This window comes from Prionailurus viverrinus, chromosome A1 (genome assembly GCF_022837055.1).
Source record: "Prionailurus viverrinus isolate Anna chromosome A1, UM_Priviv_1.0, whole genome shotgun sequence".
Taxonomy (NCBI): Eukaryota; Metazoa; Chordata; class Mammalia; order Carnivora; family Felidae; genus Prionailurus; species Prionailurus viverrinus.
Window position 1 is genome coordinate 10,079,933 of NC_062561.1, and position 17,637 is coordinate 10,097,569.

General features: G+C 48.8%; 1 protein-coding gene across 1 annotated transcript; it reads left to right on the plus strand.

Moving 5' to 3' along the window:
• Positions 1–277: 277 nt before the first annotated feature.
• On the plus strand, positions 278–17,637 carry MEDAG (mesenteric estrogen dependent adipogenesis). Its single transcript, XM_047874612.1, has 5 exons — positions 278–746; positions 10,334–10,443; positions 13,075–13,187; positions 13,847–14,132; positions 16,453–17,637. Exons 1-5 carry the CDS (start codon positions 460–462, stop codon positions 16,575–16,577), a joined length of 921 nt encoding a protein of 306 aa, XP_047730568.1. The 5' UTR covers positions 278–459; the 3' UTR covers positions 16,578–17,637.

A 17,637-nucleotide genomic window follows, 5' to 3' on the forward strand; every position in this document is an offset into this window, starting at 1 on the left:
GAGCCAGGAGAGCGCCACGCCTCCCTCCCTCCCACCGGTCCGCAGGGGCGCGGGGTCCCGCGGGCGGATGGATGCTCCCCTCTCCCCCGAGGTCCGACCCGCACAGCGGGCCGATTGTCGCCACCCCCCCACCCCCCACCACCACCCCAGGCCGTGTCGGCCAGGCGGGGGCGGGCCGGGCCGCGGGTGTGGAGCGGCGGACCCGAGGGGGATGAGTAACCCCCGGCGGCGAGCAGGCGCGGCCAGGAGCGTGTGCCAAGTTCCAACCCGACGCGCGCTCGGCCCGGAGCGTCCGGGGTCGTGCCCGGGGCCCGGGAGGGGCGGGCGGCCGCGCCCGGGGCGGATAAAAGGGCGGCGCGGCGCGGGGCCCGCTTTCTCCGCGCCGGGCCCGCAAAGCGCCGCTCGCCGGCCGGCACCGGACGCCGGAGCCGGGCGCGGGAGGCACCGCCGGGCAGCGGCATGGCGGGGGTGGCGTGCGCGCCGGCCAGGCCGAGCCTGACCTCCATCTCGTCGGGGGAGCTGCGCAGCCTGTGGACGTGCGACTGCGAGCTGGCCCTGCTGCCGCTGGCACAGCTGCTGCGCCTGCAGCCCGGCGCCTTCCAGCTGCGCGGCGACCAGCTCGTGGTGCCCGGCCCCGGGGGGCCCGCGGCGGCGGCGGCGGCGGCGCGCGGGGGCTTCAACGTCTTCGGCGACGGCCGCGTGCGCCTCGACGGGCAGCCTTACCGCCTCAGCAGCTACATCAAGAGGTGGGTGGCCCCGCCGGGTCCCCGCAGAGGCCTCCACCCCGCTGCGGTGCCGGGAGCCCCGGCCGGCCCGGCTGGCCGCCAACCCCGTCCCCACCAGGACTCCCCCTCTTTCGTGCCACTTGTGCGATCGCCTCCCTACTAACGTCACCTGGAGGTGCACATCCCCCCCCCCCGCCTTTTCCGCCCCTAGTGATGACATTTTTTCAGCTGCCACTTGAAGCCGCCCACGAGGGCATCAGGGCAGGCGCGTGGCGTAGGGCTGGGTGGGGAGCGCATAACTGGAGGGTGATTTTTCCCTTTCTGGCTCCTTAACTGGGTCATATGAGCTCAAATCGAGGCACGCCCTTCAGGGGTGTTTGCGGGGGGGACAGACTCAGGCCCTGGCTTTGCATTTGTGGGGAGGGGAGAGGATGCTCGATTCTGTGTATTTACTGGCTTTAGCCGGTGAGGAGACCCAGTGGAAAAGGTGCAGAAGTTCAGAGTTTCCCATCTTTGGCCTGCCTCGGTTTTCAAAAAATACAGAAGCGCGGCCGAGAAAGGAACAAAGCCCTGTGAAGTCCAAACGAGGGCCCAGTGGGCTGTGGTGTGGGCAGGTAGGTTCTGGGAAAATCGATGCAATGCCTAGAGCTTCCAGGATCCCAGGGCAGAGCTGGGCCCAAACCTAACTTGCTGGAGGGGGCCCGGGATGCCTCACTGTGGTGGCCAAAGTGTCTGAAGCGCTTCTTAGCAAACTTGCAGCCAGAAGGCTGTAGTCTGTCCGAAGCAGGCTTTGGTCATCATGGGGTAAAGGAGGAGGGAGCGTCATGCTTGATTCTACATGGCTTCATGCCTTCCAGAGGTCACCCTGTGCTTGTGTGTGTTGGGGGGGTGTCTTATATTTGTGGTGTGGAACGGAGTATCGGGAAGCAGGCAGTGCAGTCTAGAGTCAGAATCAGAGATGAGTAAGCTGGCCACCTATTAAGATTCAAAGCCTTTGCTATTGGGAAAGACAGGAGCACCGTGGTACCTTGTATGTGGGATCGAGCCAAGAAGGGCAAGCAAACAAAATGAGATGTTTAAAATACTGGCTTCAAAGCTGCTGGGAAAAATGTTGCTTTTCCACACAAAGAGAGTGGGGACTTTGAATGCCTGAAAAGCCATTCTGCAGCAAGAATTTCACCCTTTCTTTTTGCACCAAAAAAAAAAAAAAAAAAAAAAAAATTCTCTCTTTCTGATGAATGGAGAATTCCCACCCATACACAGGGGACTATGGGAGGAACTGAGTTAGAAATTATATTTACAAAGATTATTTTAAAAAGGTAACCATTGTATCTGAGAATAGAGTATGAAACATTAAAATGTCCAGAATTAATTGAAGCTAGAGGTTAGCATTTTGACACAGCCAGCTTCCTCAGTCTTAGCAAACAGTGCCGCAAAATTTAAAACGACGTCGAAGTGTGCGCTCTTGCTTTGAGCACCTCCCACACAAAAGACTCTTAAAGGGCAGTGCTCCCCTGGAGTATAGAGTCCAAAGTAAACAATGGCCAGGTGACACAGACCAGAGTGCCGTCAGGATGCAACTACAGGGTTCTCATTGTCAAAGCAGTTGAGTGAGGGCCTTTGAACCCTGGGGAATAGTAGGGAGCATCTGAGAATAATCTGGGTGAGAGAATGAACAATCTGTCTTCCTCTCAGGGGACATACTATGGCAGGGGAGATAGGCTTTTATAGGCGGGTGTGCGGTCCTGAAGGATGAACCTGATCTGGATGGAGATAGCCTTCTAGAAAGGGAGGGAAGACTGAGTTGTGGGCAGCAGTGAGAAGTTTTGTCTTCATGGACTACAAAGTGGGCAGATAGTCCGAATGGAGACATCCGAAGTTGTCTCCTCAGATCTGCCAAATTTACCCGGTTGTCTTTGGTTTTGGGGATAGCATAGAGCTTCCTCTCTCAGAATATTTATCACTCCAAAGCAGTGATTCATTTCCTCCATCCATCTCTCCCTTCTCTTCCTTCCTTCCTTCCTTCCTTCCTTCCTTCCTTCCTTCCTTCCGTAAGCTTTGGCCCATTTTACTAAAGACAAACAGCATGATTTACTTTTAAACAGCCCATTACAGCACAATTCTAAAGATCACAGACTCATCTGGATCAATGATAGCTAGCGTGCATTATTTATTATCTGCATGGCATACCCAAGTCAACATTATTGCCACTGTCGTGTTGGACAGCGGCCTTGGCCAGTGTGGTACAGTGCTCTATGTCAGACTTCCTCGAGTTGCTGGTGAGGATGACCAGTCTGACTTTGCTTTGTCAGCCATCTTCACAGTAGGCTTGTACCCCAGCACATACTTCCTCCTTTTCATGACCAGTTAAGACCTAGAGTTGATGGAATCCAACAACTTTTTCATCTTTCCTGCGGCCACCATATTCCTCCCTCAGATGCAGGATGGCCCCCAACCAAGAAGAGCCCCCAAAATGGCCAGGGAACGAAAAAGCCAAGCGACGGTTATGAATCATTTCAGACTATTGGGTTTTCGAGAATTTGTGTAGACCACCTCCCCAGATGTGTATATATACACTAACATTGCTGACCATCCAGGTAATTTATGAGCTACTTGGATCCAAGTTAAGGATCCTTGCTCTGTCAATGAATTCAGTTATTTTTGTCATTCAACAACTATTTTTGGTGTGGGTCGGCTTACAGCGTAAGCAGGATTTCCTTGTTGAGGCCTCGGAAACGTGTGCTGTGTCTTTTACGAAAACGCTTAGGGCTACTGACCCTGACGTTCATATGAGTCACTCATTCAGACAAGAGGATGATTTGGTGGCCCAACTTACTGGGGTGTGTTTTTTGATACTTGAACGTTTTTCCAAATCTATGCCTACTAAATAAGCCGAAGGGAACTCGGGGTGGAGGGGAGGTTGAGGGATGGCCAACAAGGGCTGCAGAACTCCTGAGAGCCTTCTTTAAAAATTTGTCCTAATTTTGGGAGGTTCATGGCAAGCTCTTTCCTGTTAATTTTTTTCTTTCAAGCTCAGAATTTGCAGCCATATTATACACACAACCTGCTCAGGATTCCAGGTGAAAGTAACCATTAACTCGCACGCGCACACACACACATGCACACACGTTTTTCCTGTAATTAGATGCAGCCCCTTAGTGAGATGTAGTGGCGTGCAAATAGGAACTCCAGCCTCCTTTTCGGAGATTCCCTAGCATCAAAAAGGCTATTCGGGTGATAAAAATAAGTATGACAATAATTACGGGCGGCTGCTCATGTTTACTTGAGTACCAGGAATGGTACAAAGTATTTTAACAGCCGTTACCTCGCAAGAGACTTCAAAGTCGGCTCTGTTGGTATTTCCCTTTTTTTACAGATGAGGAAATTAGGACACAGAGATTAAATAACCTGCCTAAGTAAGGTGCTGGTGAGTCGTGGCACGGGGGCTTCTGTGTAGCATTGTCTAACTGTCAGCCTCCGCTCTCAGCCAGCTGCCTGGAAGCCAGAAGAATTCTGGCTTGCTGTACACGGCAGCAGCTTTCCCAGAGGTCTCCCGAATACACAAGGAAGTAACTGGACTTCTAGCAGACAGGACGCACTGTAGATAATCAGCCTAAAAGAGAAGGTAAATCCAGCGGCCTTGAGGAAGCCACTAAAACAGAGACGCATATGAGACCATATGCGCCCATATGAGACCAGCTGTTAGATGGTGACAGTCACACCCACCTCGAGGTCAGCGACCTGGGGGCAGAGGGTGCAGGGGGCAGCGGGGAGACAGGTGGGCGAGGTGAGGGTGGAGTCAGGGCTGGAGCCTAGGTAGATTTTCAGGGGCAAGTCTCACCTCCACCTGCCGTGGGAAGCGTTGGGCTCTGTCTCCTGGCCCCGGGCCCACCTCCCTGGGGGAACCCCGACTGGAGGCGGAGGCATAGACGCGATTGCAGCATTGCGGCCCCTGTCAGTCAGTGTGGGTCCTCAGCCTTGGTCCCCATGTCTGAGTCTCGGATATGGTGACATCGGATATGGTGACATATTGACCACTTGACAAATGCTCGCAGCCCCGTAAGCTAAGTGCCTCACACGCAATATTTAATCTGTTAGCCGCCTCATGGGGGTCCTTTTGGTTAGCCAGGGTTTACAGGTGAGGAAATTAATCTCAGCGAAGCTAAAATAACCTTGCTGAGGTCGCCGAGACAGAAATCAACCCCAGATCTGATGATTCAAAAGCTTCGTGCCATTGCTGCCTTCCTTCCTCAGGAGCCTTGCTGTGGGCTTCCGGCCACACTCCGGGCTGCTTCCTGCTCTCAGCTCACCTGGTCCTTGCCAGACGCCCGCCTGCAGGCCTGAGCACAGCCACCCCACAGTCCCCAAGGCTTGGCTAACCTGTGATTCCTGCTGGGGACACCTCCCTGCCGCTCTGGCCCACCCAGTGGTGGCACCTCTGGTCCCTCTTGTCTGTCTCAGCTCAGTCCACGGTTCTAACTCCAGACCCCTCCTGCTTTGCTCTTTCTTATTTAAATAGCTAGAGCATAAGCCAGTGGAAGTTGGACACACGAAGGCAGAGAGCTATGCATTTCTCTGGCATTTGCGTGTTTGAGTCATCACATTCGTTTGTGAGCCTCTCGATGGCAGGGACCGTGTCTTCGATCCGGTGCTTCTCAAACTGTAATAAACCTACAGGCCTCCTGGGGATCTTATTAAAACACAGTTGTTTAGGTTGAACAAAACTGGGGAGGAGCCCAGGACTCTGCAGTTTTATTAGCTCATAGGTGATGCCGGTGCTGATGGTCCAGCGGTCATGCGTTAAGCAACACGGCTTTACCTGTCTATCGTTTGATATCGAAGTGGTGCATTTTCTTATGCCTTCCTAGTAGACTAGATGCTTCTTGCGAGCCAAACTATTTCCTTTTGCTTCTTTGTGCCCCCGCCGCACAGTGCAGTACGTATTTGTTGCACCAATAAATGGATGTACGAATGCGTCATTCTCTGTGCCATGACAGCGCTTCGCGTGAACTGAGCATCAGGAATGAATGAATGAATGAATGAATGAGTAGATGAACATGTGCGTCCTTGATTCGAATCAGCAGACAGCGGAGTGATAAATCTGAAGCCATTGCTTAATTTCCCTAGAGTTGGGGCAGAAGGAGGGGAGGAAGTGAAAGAGAAGAAGCTGTCTGACAGCTTAGGCTGAGGCCTCACATAAAGCTGTCAAGTTAACACTGGAAACACGGCAGGGCCATCCTGCTTGCTCCCGAGGGCAGAACGCTTGAGCTTAGTGTCGTAGCAAAGGATTATGAAAGCTATAAGCAACTTCTAGGACTTCTACACAAGGCCTGTTTTCAATACGTGTTCCTCTTTTTCTGTGCTCCACTCTCCATATTTTTTTAAATGAACCCATGCAGGGACACACACGCACACCCCCCCACCCCTCCTCAGATGGAAAAGCCATAGGGTTGAGTTCTTATTCGCCTTTGAGCACTCAGTTGCTGGAGCCGAGGGAAATTTGGGGCAGCTTTTCAGATTGTGCTTGAAATGATGTAACGCCTGAAGGAATCCCCAGAGAAAGGTAGGCAGTTCAGAGGGGAGTGATCTTTCGGCCACTCCTGGTTTGCTAGGAGCAAAAATACAGTGTTCTTTCTTGGTCTCATCTTTCTGGCATTGCCTTCATTAAACTTTAGCTTTAGCTTCCAGACTGAAAAACCGAGGAAAGAAATTGGAGCAAAGAAGGAGAAACCCTTGCTCACTTGTTTCTCAGATGCTTGCGTTGTCCTTTTTCCCGGTCACTCAGATGAACACAGCCTTGATTGTGTGGCACAAGTTTATAGAACTTCACCCTTTGGCCAGCAGAGTTGGCTCAGATTAAAGATACTGACAGTATTTGTTGAGCATCTATTATGGGCCCAAGTGCATACACCTGTGTTACTTGCACTGCATTGAATCCTCGCCCAGAAAGAAATACTGTTATATCCCTTTTATAGATGAGGGCACAGGTTCAGACGGGTTAAGTAACTCACCCAAGGTCACAGTGAGATGTGGCTCTGCAGCGGAGTTCACACTGCCTGTCAATTAGGGCATGACTTCGATCTTCTCATTTCGAATCACTGTGCATTCGGAAGGCCGTCACATTGGTCTGCCTTTCAATCTTTGGATTGAAGCCAGGCATAGAAAGTTTCAGCCTAGAAGCGTTTTGGGGCCAGGGTAAAAGCCATGAAGAAATAAGAGTTTAAAGAGAGCTATCTTAAACCATTTGCTTTTCATCCTTAATAATTTCAGCTAATACAACAAGCATCCAGTACACAAGAAGCAACATTTGCATTAGTAATTCAGAAATATGCACGATTAAAGATGAAATCACTATTCCCTAATGTAGTCTGATAAGGCTCATCTTAAAATAAAGCCAGTGATTGAATGCCAGATACTTAAATACCTGTGAGACTTCACAGCCAGGTCCTCAATCTTTTTGTATTCTAGTGGCTTACATATCCAAATTTTGTAACAGTGAATTCCAAAGGAGTGCTCACATTTATTAATTTCTCTGGAATTTCAAGGTGTTTAACAATTGTACCGTACCTGGGAGGCTGGGAATGATGAATTAAGGAGGTATTTCTTATTTGTGACCTGGTTTAAATAGAGAGTTCATTAAGCAGGGATCTTGCTACAATCTCTTGTCTGTAAATTCTGTTACAGAGCTCTCATATAAATAGCAGCATTTTCACACATCTGTGGCATAGTGATAACTGACATGCTCTGTGGTGATGTTTACAGCCCCGTTAAGATCCTAAAAGTGCCTCTAAATCATCAAAGGAAAATTAAATTATGTTGAGCATAGTTTTATTATTCAGGGCATCTTATGAAATTCAGACTCCAGAAAGGATGACACATGTATAGGTTATGCATTCAACTCAGTGAGCGTGCGACTATCCGGAAGCCCCCACCACTCCCTGCCCGGTCCCCCTTCTCTGATCATGACAGACGACAGCTCTTTGAGCCCCCTCGCATTCCAAAAAAACCTTCCAGAGAATTCGGGGGAAAACTGATTACGTTCCCAACCAGTGATCATTTCTAGGTTGAGATTTTCATCTTTTTCCTGTACGCTGCGGATTCATTGGAATAAAATCGAGGGTCCCTTCGACTGGATGTTGATGGGCCTCGCACAGAGGCGAGTGTTGCACTGTTAACGTGCAACATCAGAATAGTAATCGGGATGGCAGATTTTTCCAGACGCGTTGTACACAAATGCTGTGCTCACGCCCTAGAGAACGACACTCAGACCACGGATATTGAGAGAGCAGAGGAGTCACCTTGAGAAAAATATGAAATGCTTAAGTGACTGTAAATTAGCTCCGTGGCAAACAAGGCAGGAGAATATGAAAATCTGCCTTGGATGGGTCACAAGTGACATCCGACTCTGCCCCAGCTTCACGCATCTGCCTCGTTGATGTTTACTCCAGTTGGACTTGTCCTTTCTTTTCCATGACGACAGATAAGAGTTTTCTTCCTTTCTTCTTCCTCTGCGCCTCTCCCCACCCCCCCCTACGACTACAGACCTTACACAGCCTGTCCCAGGCCACTCTTGTGTGGTCGTCCCGGGTCCTGGACAGTTAAGAGATGATGGCAGAGGGGCTGGGAGGGCACCCGAGTACTGCCACCCTCTATCCCAGCCCCACCTCGAAGGCCCTGAGCCCCTCAGGTGTGATAAGGCACGTGCGATGCCTGCCTGGTGCCCAGCACCCAGTCGGCGCCCAGTGAATGCTGTTGAATGAGTGAATGAGAGCAAATGAACTCGGCAAATTACGGTTCCCTTTCTCCCTTCTCTTCTGCTTCCTTTCTTCAGTGCCTTTTGGCAGTTGGCCAATTGGGACAAAAAGGAACAGGAACATTCTCTCCTTGCTGATTATGGGACACAAGGGTCAGTCCCCTGCCTCCCCTTTCCCCATTCTCCCTGGGCACTGTGCTGCTCAGGTGAGGATAAGGGCAGGAGAGGGATGACAGAAGAACCATACAGAATCCCTGGGCTGCATTATCTTCCGCAGTCTGTTCCCTTGTTATTTCCCCCTGGCCCCCCACCCCTTCTCCCCTACTCCTGCCCTCCCCACCCCACCCCTGAATGTCAACACCTGTCCCCGCTTCCCTTCCCCGGAATACACCAGCCCTGTTGCCCCTTCCCCACCCCGGGACAAGACCCCTGACCACCCAGTGCCCCTGGAGTGGGAAGCAGAGACTACATTAAAAGCCTGATGAAATACAAGGCAGGAAGCATTTTAGAGACCCCATCAGGGGTCAGGTTTTAAAAGCTCTCGAAATCAGGTCTGACAATCCCCAGAAAAGAGAGAATGATACAGATTTCTAAGAAACCAAGCTGGGAGACAGACAAGCCAAAGCTGTGTTTTTCTGCCTTGGGGGTAGATATTCTCCCACGTGTTCCCAACCCATGCCCAGGTCTGGGTCTCGTGCGCCGGCCCCCCTAAGCGGGTTATGGGAAGTGGGGTGGGGCGGGAGGCTAATAGGGCTGGGTGGTCACAGCTCCCTGCAGTGGGGCTCTCTCCAAGGCTGTGATTTTCACATCAGGCACTGGACGGACAACAAGCCAGAAAGAACACTCGAGCGGTCTCTGCCAGCGACTAGATGTAGGAAGCAAACACATCACAGCATAGCAAAATCGGCCTGTGCTGTCAGGCAGGGGGGCCATTCATTCCATGCACATGCACACAGCTGGGCCGGTCAATGGGGAACCGGTTCTGTGTTGAAGAGGGACGGTGGCAGACACATCCTCCAGCCTGTTGGATGCCATTCAGCCTGCCTGTGCCCATGTGGCGTCTGAGCTGAGGTATGGATAGAAAATTAACCATCGTCTTGAGGGAAGCCAGTTTGCACTTCGATCCGTCTTTCGATCAACAATACAGGTAGAAGCATAGAAACTACCTGGCAAATCTGTAGAATAGGGGGAGAAAGCTGACATCCTGGATGACAGAGTCAACGTGTGAAGAAGAACTTCCCAGGCTGGGGTAATGAATGAAAATCAAAGAGGCTAGTCTGAATAGGGTCATGGGCAAAAGTCCAACATTAGTGGTATTTTTTTTTGTTTTTCTTCATTGCACAAAGCTCAGGATCGGGGACACATGAATTGGTTCATATGACTCTTGGTTGATTGCATAATCTATAGGGGGGCTGGGATCTAGGGATCAGAGAAGGCAAGACAGGAGGAGGAGAAGAGGGAAATTTCAGACCCACCCTAGTTTATCCCACTAATTGGGTGTAATTCATTCTCAATCCGGAGAGACAGAGCACTTCTAGCTTCCAGTGAACTCTTAAGGGCCCAAAAGATAGATGGTGTTGGCCATCACACAGCGAAGGCTGCCTCTGAGAGCCCAGGATTGGTGCCAGGCCACGCCAAAGACCAGGGCCGCCCTCAGGTTGTGTCCTGATGTCTCAGCTGACTAGGGAGGAGATTTATTTATATCGTACAAAAGATGACTGCCTCCAGAGGGCACACGTTAGGCTATTTCCCTCACAAGTTCTGTGGATGTGGCCGGCGCCCGTCCAGAACATCCCCTTCCTGACCTAGATGGAAGGGTATATTACGTTCGCAATTATCTCTGCTTTTTTCATAGGTATGTGGAACTGACCAACTACTGCGATTATAAAGACTACAGGGAAACTATATTGAGCAAGCCAATGCTGTTCTTTGTTAACGTACAGACCAAAAAAGACACCTCAAAAGGTAGGTATATAAATATTTTGGGTTTGATGCTGCTTCCTGGGGCTGTGGACTGTGGCATGCTAATGAGGTACAAGTTGTGCACGGAGTAGGCAGGGTAGATGTCAGCTTGTGACAACGCTGGGGGCAAGGAGCCTGGTGCGTTAGACCATCTGAAGCACAGCACCAGCCTGCAGAACCTCTACATGATCCTAGGGCAGAAGCCATCTGTCTCTGGGCTTTTGTCTTGTACTTCCTGTCTAGGCAGGAAGTGCTATCAGGTTCTGAGTCTACGAGGGTTGCAAAAATGACTGGAACGCTGCTGATGATATATAATACCGTCTGCCACATTCCAGACACTCACGTGCGTGAGGCATAGGCTCATGTCCTTGATGGACGCAACAGGCCCATACGACTTTCATGCAAACGGGAACCTTTTCGAGCATGAAAGTATGTCCTGTTAATAATTATGCTGGGACTAAGGTCTAACCCAGGGGGACTAGGGTGTATAGTCATCCTACCTATGAGGTGCTTATCCCCACTTAACAGATAAGAAAACTAAGATAAAGAGCTGTTGTAGAGGCTTTTATGTTTCATGCTGTGGCCTTCAAATCTCGACTGGAGGGATATCTCTTTACCGTTTCTTCCAAGAAATCAGATTTACTGATAACAACTCCATTAACTTCCCGTTCCGATAGGGAAATATCTCCATCTTCCCTGCTTCCTGCACAGTGTTCTGTGGGGAAAGCCATGGGCATAATGCTCGGTGACAGAGGCAGGATTTCTTAATCCTACTTCTCAATAGCGTTCTTAAAAGGAGCCCAAAGTAATAAGAAGTGATCTGCAAATTCCAAATAGACTCTCTCAAACATTCATTCTCATTCAGATTCGTGGAGCTGCTGCTCTGTTCATTTCCTTCAGAATCATTCAGATTCTCCGCTCACTTGGCAATCCAGCCACAATGCTCTCTCGGCAGGAGGGGCTGGGAACGGAACACAAGGTAGCAAGTAGCGCTTGTTAGAGCATCTGAGCCCCTGATGTTATTTGGCTTGATGATGACCAGAAAGCTGGAGAGTTCTCCGGGAATGTAATTCACAGACATATCAAGTACACCTCCTGCGTCGATCTCTCAGGAGGAATCTTAAGAAAGAATAAGAGACCTCTCCATTTTTACATTTTAATGAAAGTAGCAGGGAGTGGTGCAGGAAATGTTTGTGGATTTGCGGGTGGCCTGTAAAAGGTATACGGTTGTGTGACAACTATCCTGGAAGGAGGTACAGAAACCCAGTGCTGTGCGATTGTAAGGAAAGCCATGAAAAAAAGAGCTGCTGTGATACAGAAGCTTGAGATGGTCAAGTTTAAATTGTGAAAGTTATAAGTAAGGTAACACGTCTAACCTTGGTGCTAAGCTGCACTTTTGTGCAAACTAGAAAAAGCCACCAGTAACTCAACATCATTTACTAATCCTTTCCAGAAGTTTGTCATAATAACTGTACAAATAGACAATGTCTATGAATGTGAATGGCACCCTCTAGAGTTGTGCAGTGCGCAACCTGCCCAGCCAGCACGACTGTGGAGTGCGGTAGCCCTTAGCATCTAATGAACCTAAAGATCTTAGTTTGGTTTGTGTGAAAGTTAGTTCAAGGTCTCAAATAGCTTGCTTGCTTTCTTTATCTCTTGTCTCAAAGAGGATATAAGGTCATTTGTATTTAAAGTGCCCCCCAAGAGGGCAATTTGGGAGAAAGGAAACAGGGGTAAAAAAAAAAAAAATAAGATGAACAAAGTTAGTGCAAAAGTTAGCTCAAATGATATTCCTGAGGGATGTAAGACTAATTATTGAGGGACCGTAGGTTTGACTCCCAAAGCCAATGCAAAATACTCAGTTCTCACACCCACATAATGGCTGGTCCGTGGCCTTTAACAGAGAGTGGGAATCCATGTAACGTGTCTGTCTAGAAAACAACACTTGACCGTTAAGGCGGAGGAGCTTGATTCTGGGGACTGGAAAAGTTACGAGATCGTTGGTTCATAATATTTCAAATTTCCTAATGAAGAAACAACTTTCTCTTTGTTTAGCTTGTGTAGGATTGGGCAGAAGTGGACATAAGGAATTAAAAAAAGAAAGAAAGAAATTAAGAAATTAAGAAAGAAAGAAAGAAAGAAAGAAAGAAAGAAAGAAAGAAAGAAACAACCCCAAAACAAACCAGCACCACACCACCAAGGATACACCTGCCGGGGGCAGAGACATCGTATCATTTAAACAGTGGGAAGGATTTTCTTCCTAGTGACGTGAGCTCCCCATGCCGGACGCACACAGTGGGAGTCAGTTCTCATCTGTGATAATCGGGGAAGGGGACTTATTTTTTGTATTTTTTATTTTTTTGAGACAAGAGTGACAGAGTAGACTTGGAGCTGATTTTTCTAACTGGCTTTTACAGTTGCCCAGAGCTTCCTTTGCATCCCCAAGGTTCTCAGGAATAACATTTCTAGAAATCTGGTTAGGCCTTACAGTGAGGGTCTGAGGGAGCTGCAGAGGAGGCTATAAATGAACAAAATCTCCAAATAAGTTGGGAGTCACTGCTTTATCAAATGCTGAGAAGTATGTTGATGTCGCACGTGCGCACCTCAGTCTGAATCTTGCCTCCTAATTCCTAGAAAGAACGTACGCGTTTCTCGTGAACACAAGGCACCCCAAGATAAGAAGACAGATAGAGCATGGAATGGACATGGTCATTTCCTCAGTGATCGGGGAAAGCTACCGGCTTCAGGTAAGCTTGCGTCAGTCGGATTCCAGGGCTGCTAACCACATAGAGAGGGGTCGGTGGCATTTCATGCGAGGCTGAGTCCCTAGAGCTGAGTTATAACCAGACCCATACGTTTTCTGTGGTTTCATTATCACTACCAATAAAATGAGCTTGGTTTCGAGCAACCGATTAGAAACGGGGTAACAATAAAGGTCAATGTGACCAAGCAGTTCAAGGGCTTCAGATGGATAAGGTATAAGTGCGAAGGTCTGTTTTAAAAAACAAAAGTCGGGGCGCCTGGGTGGCGCAGTCGGTTAAGCGTCCGACTTCAGCCAGGTCACGATCTTGCGGTCCGTGAGTTCGAGCCCCGCGTCGGGCTCTGGGCTGATGGCTCAGAGCCTGGAGCCTGTTTCCAATTCTGTGTCTCCCTCTCTCTCTGCCCCTCGCCCGTTCATGCTCTGTCTCTCTCTGTCCCCAAAATAAATAAAACGTTGAAAAAAAAAAATTAAAAAACAAAAGTCAACCGTTGAAAAATATGTCAGAAGGAAAAAGAAAGAAGATAGGTCATATTTTGGATATTTGGGCAGTCGTTAGTTCAATAATAGAATTCTATAGTAATATACGGTTCTGTAATATAACATTATAGCCATGACATTAATTAAACGCTTCTCTCTCTCTTTCAGTTTGATTTTCAAGAGGCGGTACAAAATTTTTTCCCTCCAGGAAACAAGGTGGTTAATGGAGAACATTTGAGCTTTGCGTATGAATTCAAAGCTGATGCATTATTTGATTTCTTCTATTGGTTTGGGCTCAGCAATTCTACTGTAAAGGTAGAAGGAAAAGTTCTGAATTTGTCAAGCACAAGTCCAGAAAAGAAGGAGACAATTAAATTATTTCTGGAAAAAATGAGTGAACCTTTAATCCGAAGGAGCAGTTTCTCTGACCGAAAATTCAGTGTAACTTCCAGAGGTATGTTACAAATTCTCAAGTACCTGAGGAAGGTAAATAAGAGGGTAGAATAATATCATGGGAGTGGACAATTAATTGAAAAAAAAAAGGCCTCGGGGCTCTTGGGCAGCTGAGTCGGTTAATAGTCGGACTTCGGCTCAGGTCATGATCTCCTGGTTCGTGGGTTCGAGCCCCGCGTTGGGCTCTGTGCTGACAGCTCGGAGCCTGGAGCCTGCCTTGAATTCTGTGTCTCCCTCTCTGCCCTTTCTCCCTTGTGCATTGTCTCTGTCTCTCTCTCAAAAGATAAATAAACATTTAAAAAAAGGAAGAAAGAAAAAGGCCTCTTGATAAAAGGGAAATATAACATCACGGACTTCAGAAAGTAAGAAGTGAGAAATGTTTACTACCAAGAAAAAAATGCGGTGACTCTTCTTTTTAGGCTCCTTAACGTTTTCTGACGTAGCAGTTATAGTGTGCAGCGTGCCCAGAATACAATTTTTATTTAAAAAAAAAAAAATTTTTTTTTAACGTTTATTTATTTTTGAGACAGAGCATGAATGGGGGAGGGTCAGAGAGAGGGAGACACAGACTCCGAAGCAGGCTCCAGGCACTGAGCTGTCAGCACAGAGCCCGACGCGGGGCTTGAACTCACGGACCGCGAGATCATGACCTGAGCCGAAGTCGGCCGCTTAACCGACTGAGCCACCCAGGCGCCCCCAGAATACAATTTTTAAATACATTGTTCATGTAAGTCCATCTTACTGCTCATTTAAATATTAACAACAATTTAACTGTTATGAAAGCGTGATGCTTTCCTGATGTGCATATTCAAGGCAACAGAATGTTAACAACCAGGAGCAGCTGGGGGAAGACTAACCATGGGCGATATGTATCTTTAAAAACTTTTGAAAGGGTTTGTAAGACCACGAAAGAATAGCTTTGGAGAAGGCTTCGCCTACCAGATTTTACTCTAGATCCTAGTATCCAATGCTTCCCCCTCAGGAGCTGGTGCGACTTTTCAGTCTGGTTGTGGCTCAGGCAGAGGACATCTGTCCAGTCTCGTCTGGGTTTGTCTTCCGCTGAGCCCATTCTCCTGTCCCACGTGAGTCTGGGCCCGAAGGCAACTCTCTCGAACCAGGACTCTTGCTGCTAATTGCAAGAAGAAAGAGCCCGAACACAAACACACGAAAAAACACCAATCTCTATGAACCTGCAGGTTAAAAAATACTCAGATATAAAAAAACAAGAGTCTCAATTATGTTTAACAAGGGTTGCTTTCTTCCGATGTTTATAGCAAAAATGCTTATTCCTGAGGATTTCTTGTCTTGGAGATAGCCCCTCCCCTCCCGTGTGTGTGTGTGTTTGTGTGTGTGTGTGTGTGCACGCGCATGTTCTCTCTCTCTCTCTCTCTCTCTCTCTCACTCTCCTCCTCCTCCTTCCTCTTTCCTTGCTTCCCCCAACCCTGATCTCTCTCTCCCTCTTCCTCCTCCCTTTCTCCTCCCCCACCTTTCTCCCTTTCCCTCTCTTTCTCCCCCTAACTCCCTCCCTCCCTCCACATTGCTTTAGCTTTCTCTGTCTGGGTGTTCCTTACAAAATCACTTTGTGCTTCGCTTCATTGCAGCCCTGTGGGGGATCATACATGGATTCTTGGGGGGAAGGATTAACTTGCCCAGTGGTGGCTGCAGTCCCAGGTGCCTGGTCCCTCCTGTGACATCTCTCCAGCCCCACCCACTGGCCTTGGTGCCCGTGAGTGCGGCTGCCTGGGATGACCATTGCCATCCAGGAGACACCAAGGGGCTTGTGAAGTTGGCCAGTGCCTCCTTGCAAGTTGACTAGGAGTCAAGCTGGGGCCACTTCCAGGACAGAGCTGTGGGGAGGGACTCTTGGAGCCCCGCCTGAGGCCTGAGCCATCATTATGCACCGCAGGTCGCAGGTCGCACAGCCAGAGATGCATCAGCTGCCTGCAACCCCCTGCAGGCAGGCCAGCCTGGCCTCTACTGGCTCTGCCCTGGTGAATCAACCTAGTGCCATCCCCTTCTCGCCTTTGCAAAAACTGACCTTTGTCCTAGGCATCTATTCGCCAACTGGGGGCCTTTTGTCACAAGTGGGAAAACTCTGCACATCTACTCCGGTCCTTGGAAAAGCGAATGATCCATATCCTACTGGTAGACAAACAACCATAAAAAGCTGCTTGGGTTTTTGAGTTCTTCTGAGGAAGTCAAGGTTCTCTACTAATTATTGAAATGGTTACATTGTATGTTGTATGAGTTTTAAGGCACTGTTGGGTTTTTGGCTTTGTTTTTCCAGTGACGATAATAACGTGCCTTGTTACTTTTCTCAGGTTCAATAGATGACGTTTTCAACTGCAGTCTGTCACCCAGATCATCTCTGACGGAGGTTCTTTTGGCAGAATTGCCATTTCCAAGTGTTCTGGAATCGGAAGAGACACCCAATCAATTTATCTGATTGATTGAACACTTTGTGGTCCCTGCTACCTGCCAGGCCTGTGCCAAGACAGAAGGCTGGGGGGAGGCAAGAGGTGGTGGGAGGCGGGCACTTCCCCCTGCTTGTCCGTCCCTGTGCTCCCTCGGGAGGCTCCTGTCTTCCGTTTCCCTGGGGATGCCCTGGCCAGCCGATGCAGCTGACTCCAGGAAGGGCGGGCTTTGGCCCAGTGGCCCGGAGGGCTATCTTCCCCTTTGAACACTTCTCCAAAGAGGCAGAGGGAGCACCCTGAATGCTTTGCTTAGAACCCCAGCATCCTGGGAGCTCCCCAGGCAGCCTTTGAGGGGCCAGTCTGACTTGGGCGTTGACTGTGGATACTGCATAAATCAGCGGTCCTCTGCTCGGGATCTCCTCCTCGTCTGAACCCAACCCCAGCAAGTGGATGGTTAGCAGTGCTATCTTCTTGCAAACGTGGCTGGACAAAAAGCCTAGGACACCTTTCACTGGAAGACAAGTATGTTTCCCATCCTTAGGAGAAACATTCTGGGGAGGGGTCACTGGAGGATTGGCCAGGTCGAGAGGACGGTAACCTGCCACCCGCTGCCTGAAACTTGAGCTCCCTTGGCCTCTTTCTCTCATCAAAATGATGTAGAAAGAGGCCGATAACGCGGAACCAAATAGTGACGGGGGAAGGATAACGTACTTGGCAGTGTCTTCTGGTGAAAGCGGGTTATGTCAGTTGGGTGTTTTAAACAAGCTTTTAGCAACCCTAACACTAAAAGCAAAAAAGAAGGAAGCTGTAACATTACCATAATACATTGTTACATCAGTACATTTTTCATCTCCTAGCTACAATGGAGTTCTTCAAAAAGAAAAAAAATTCCTATTTACATATAAAACCTGCATTGAAGGAATCGCTACATATGCTTATAAAGAGGAAGATTTATGGGTCCTTAGTATAATTTTTCTATTCTTTTTAAACAACTTCCTGTATTATACATTTTGATAGCACTCCTGATTGTCCCTTCATTTATATTTGATATGTTGGGTACTCTGTGCAATTAAAACTTTTCTTAGCATTCAA

What these genes read in the sequence shown, in the direction of transcription:
- MEDAG (XM_047874612.1), top strand. Translation starts at nt 460, where the DNA reads ATGGCGGGGGTGGCGTGCGCGCCGGCCAGGCCGAGCCTGACCTCCATC. An exon ending in CAAAAAAGACACCTCAAAAG is followed by an intron (nt 10,444 to 13,074) that starts GTAGGTATATAA and finishes CCTAATTCCTAG; the next exon opens with AAAGAACGTACGCGTTTCTC. An exon ending in ATTCAGTGTAACTTCCAGAG is followed by an intron (nt 14,133 to 16,452) that starts GTATGTTACAAA and finishes TACTTTTCTCAG; the next exon opens with GTTCAATAGATGACGTTTTC.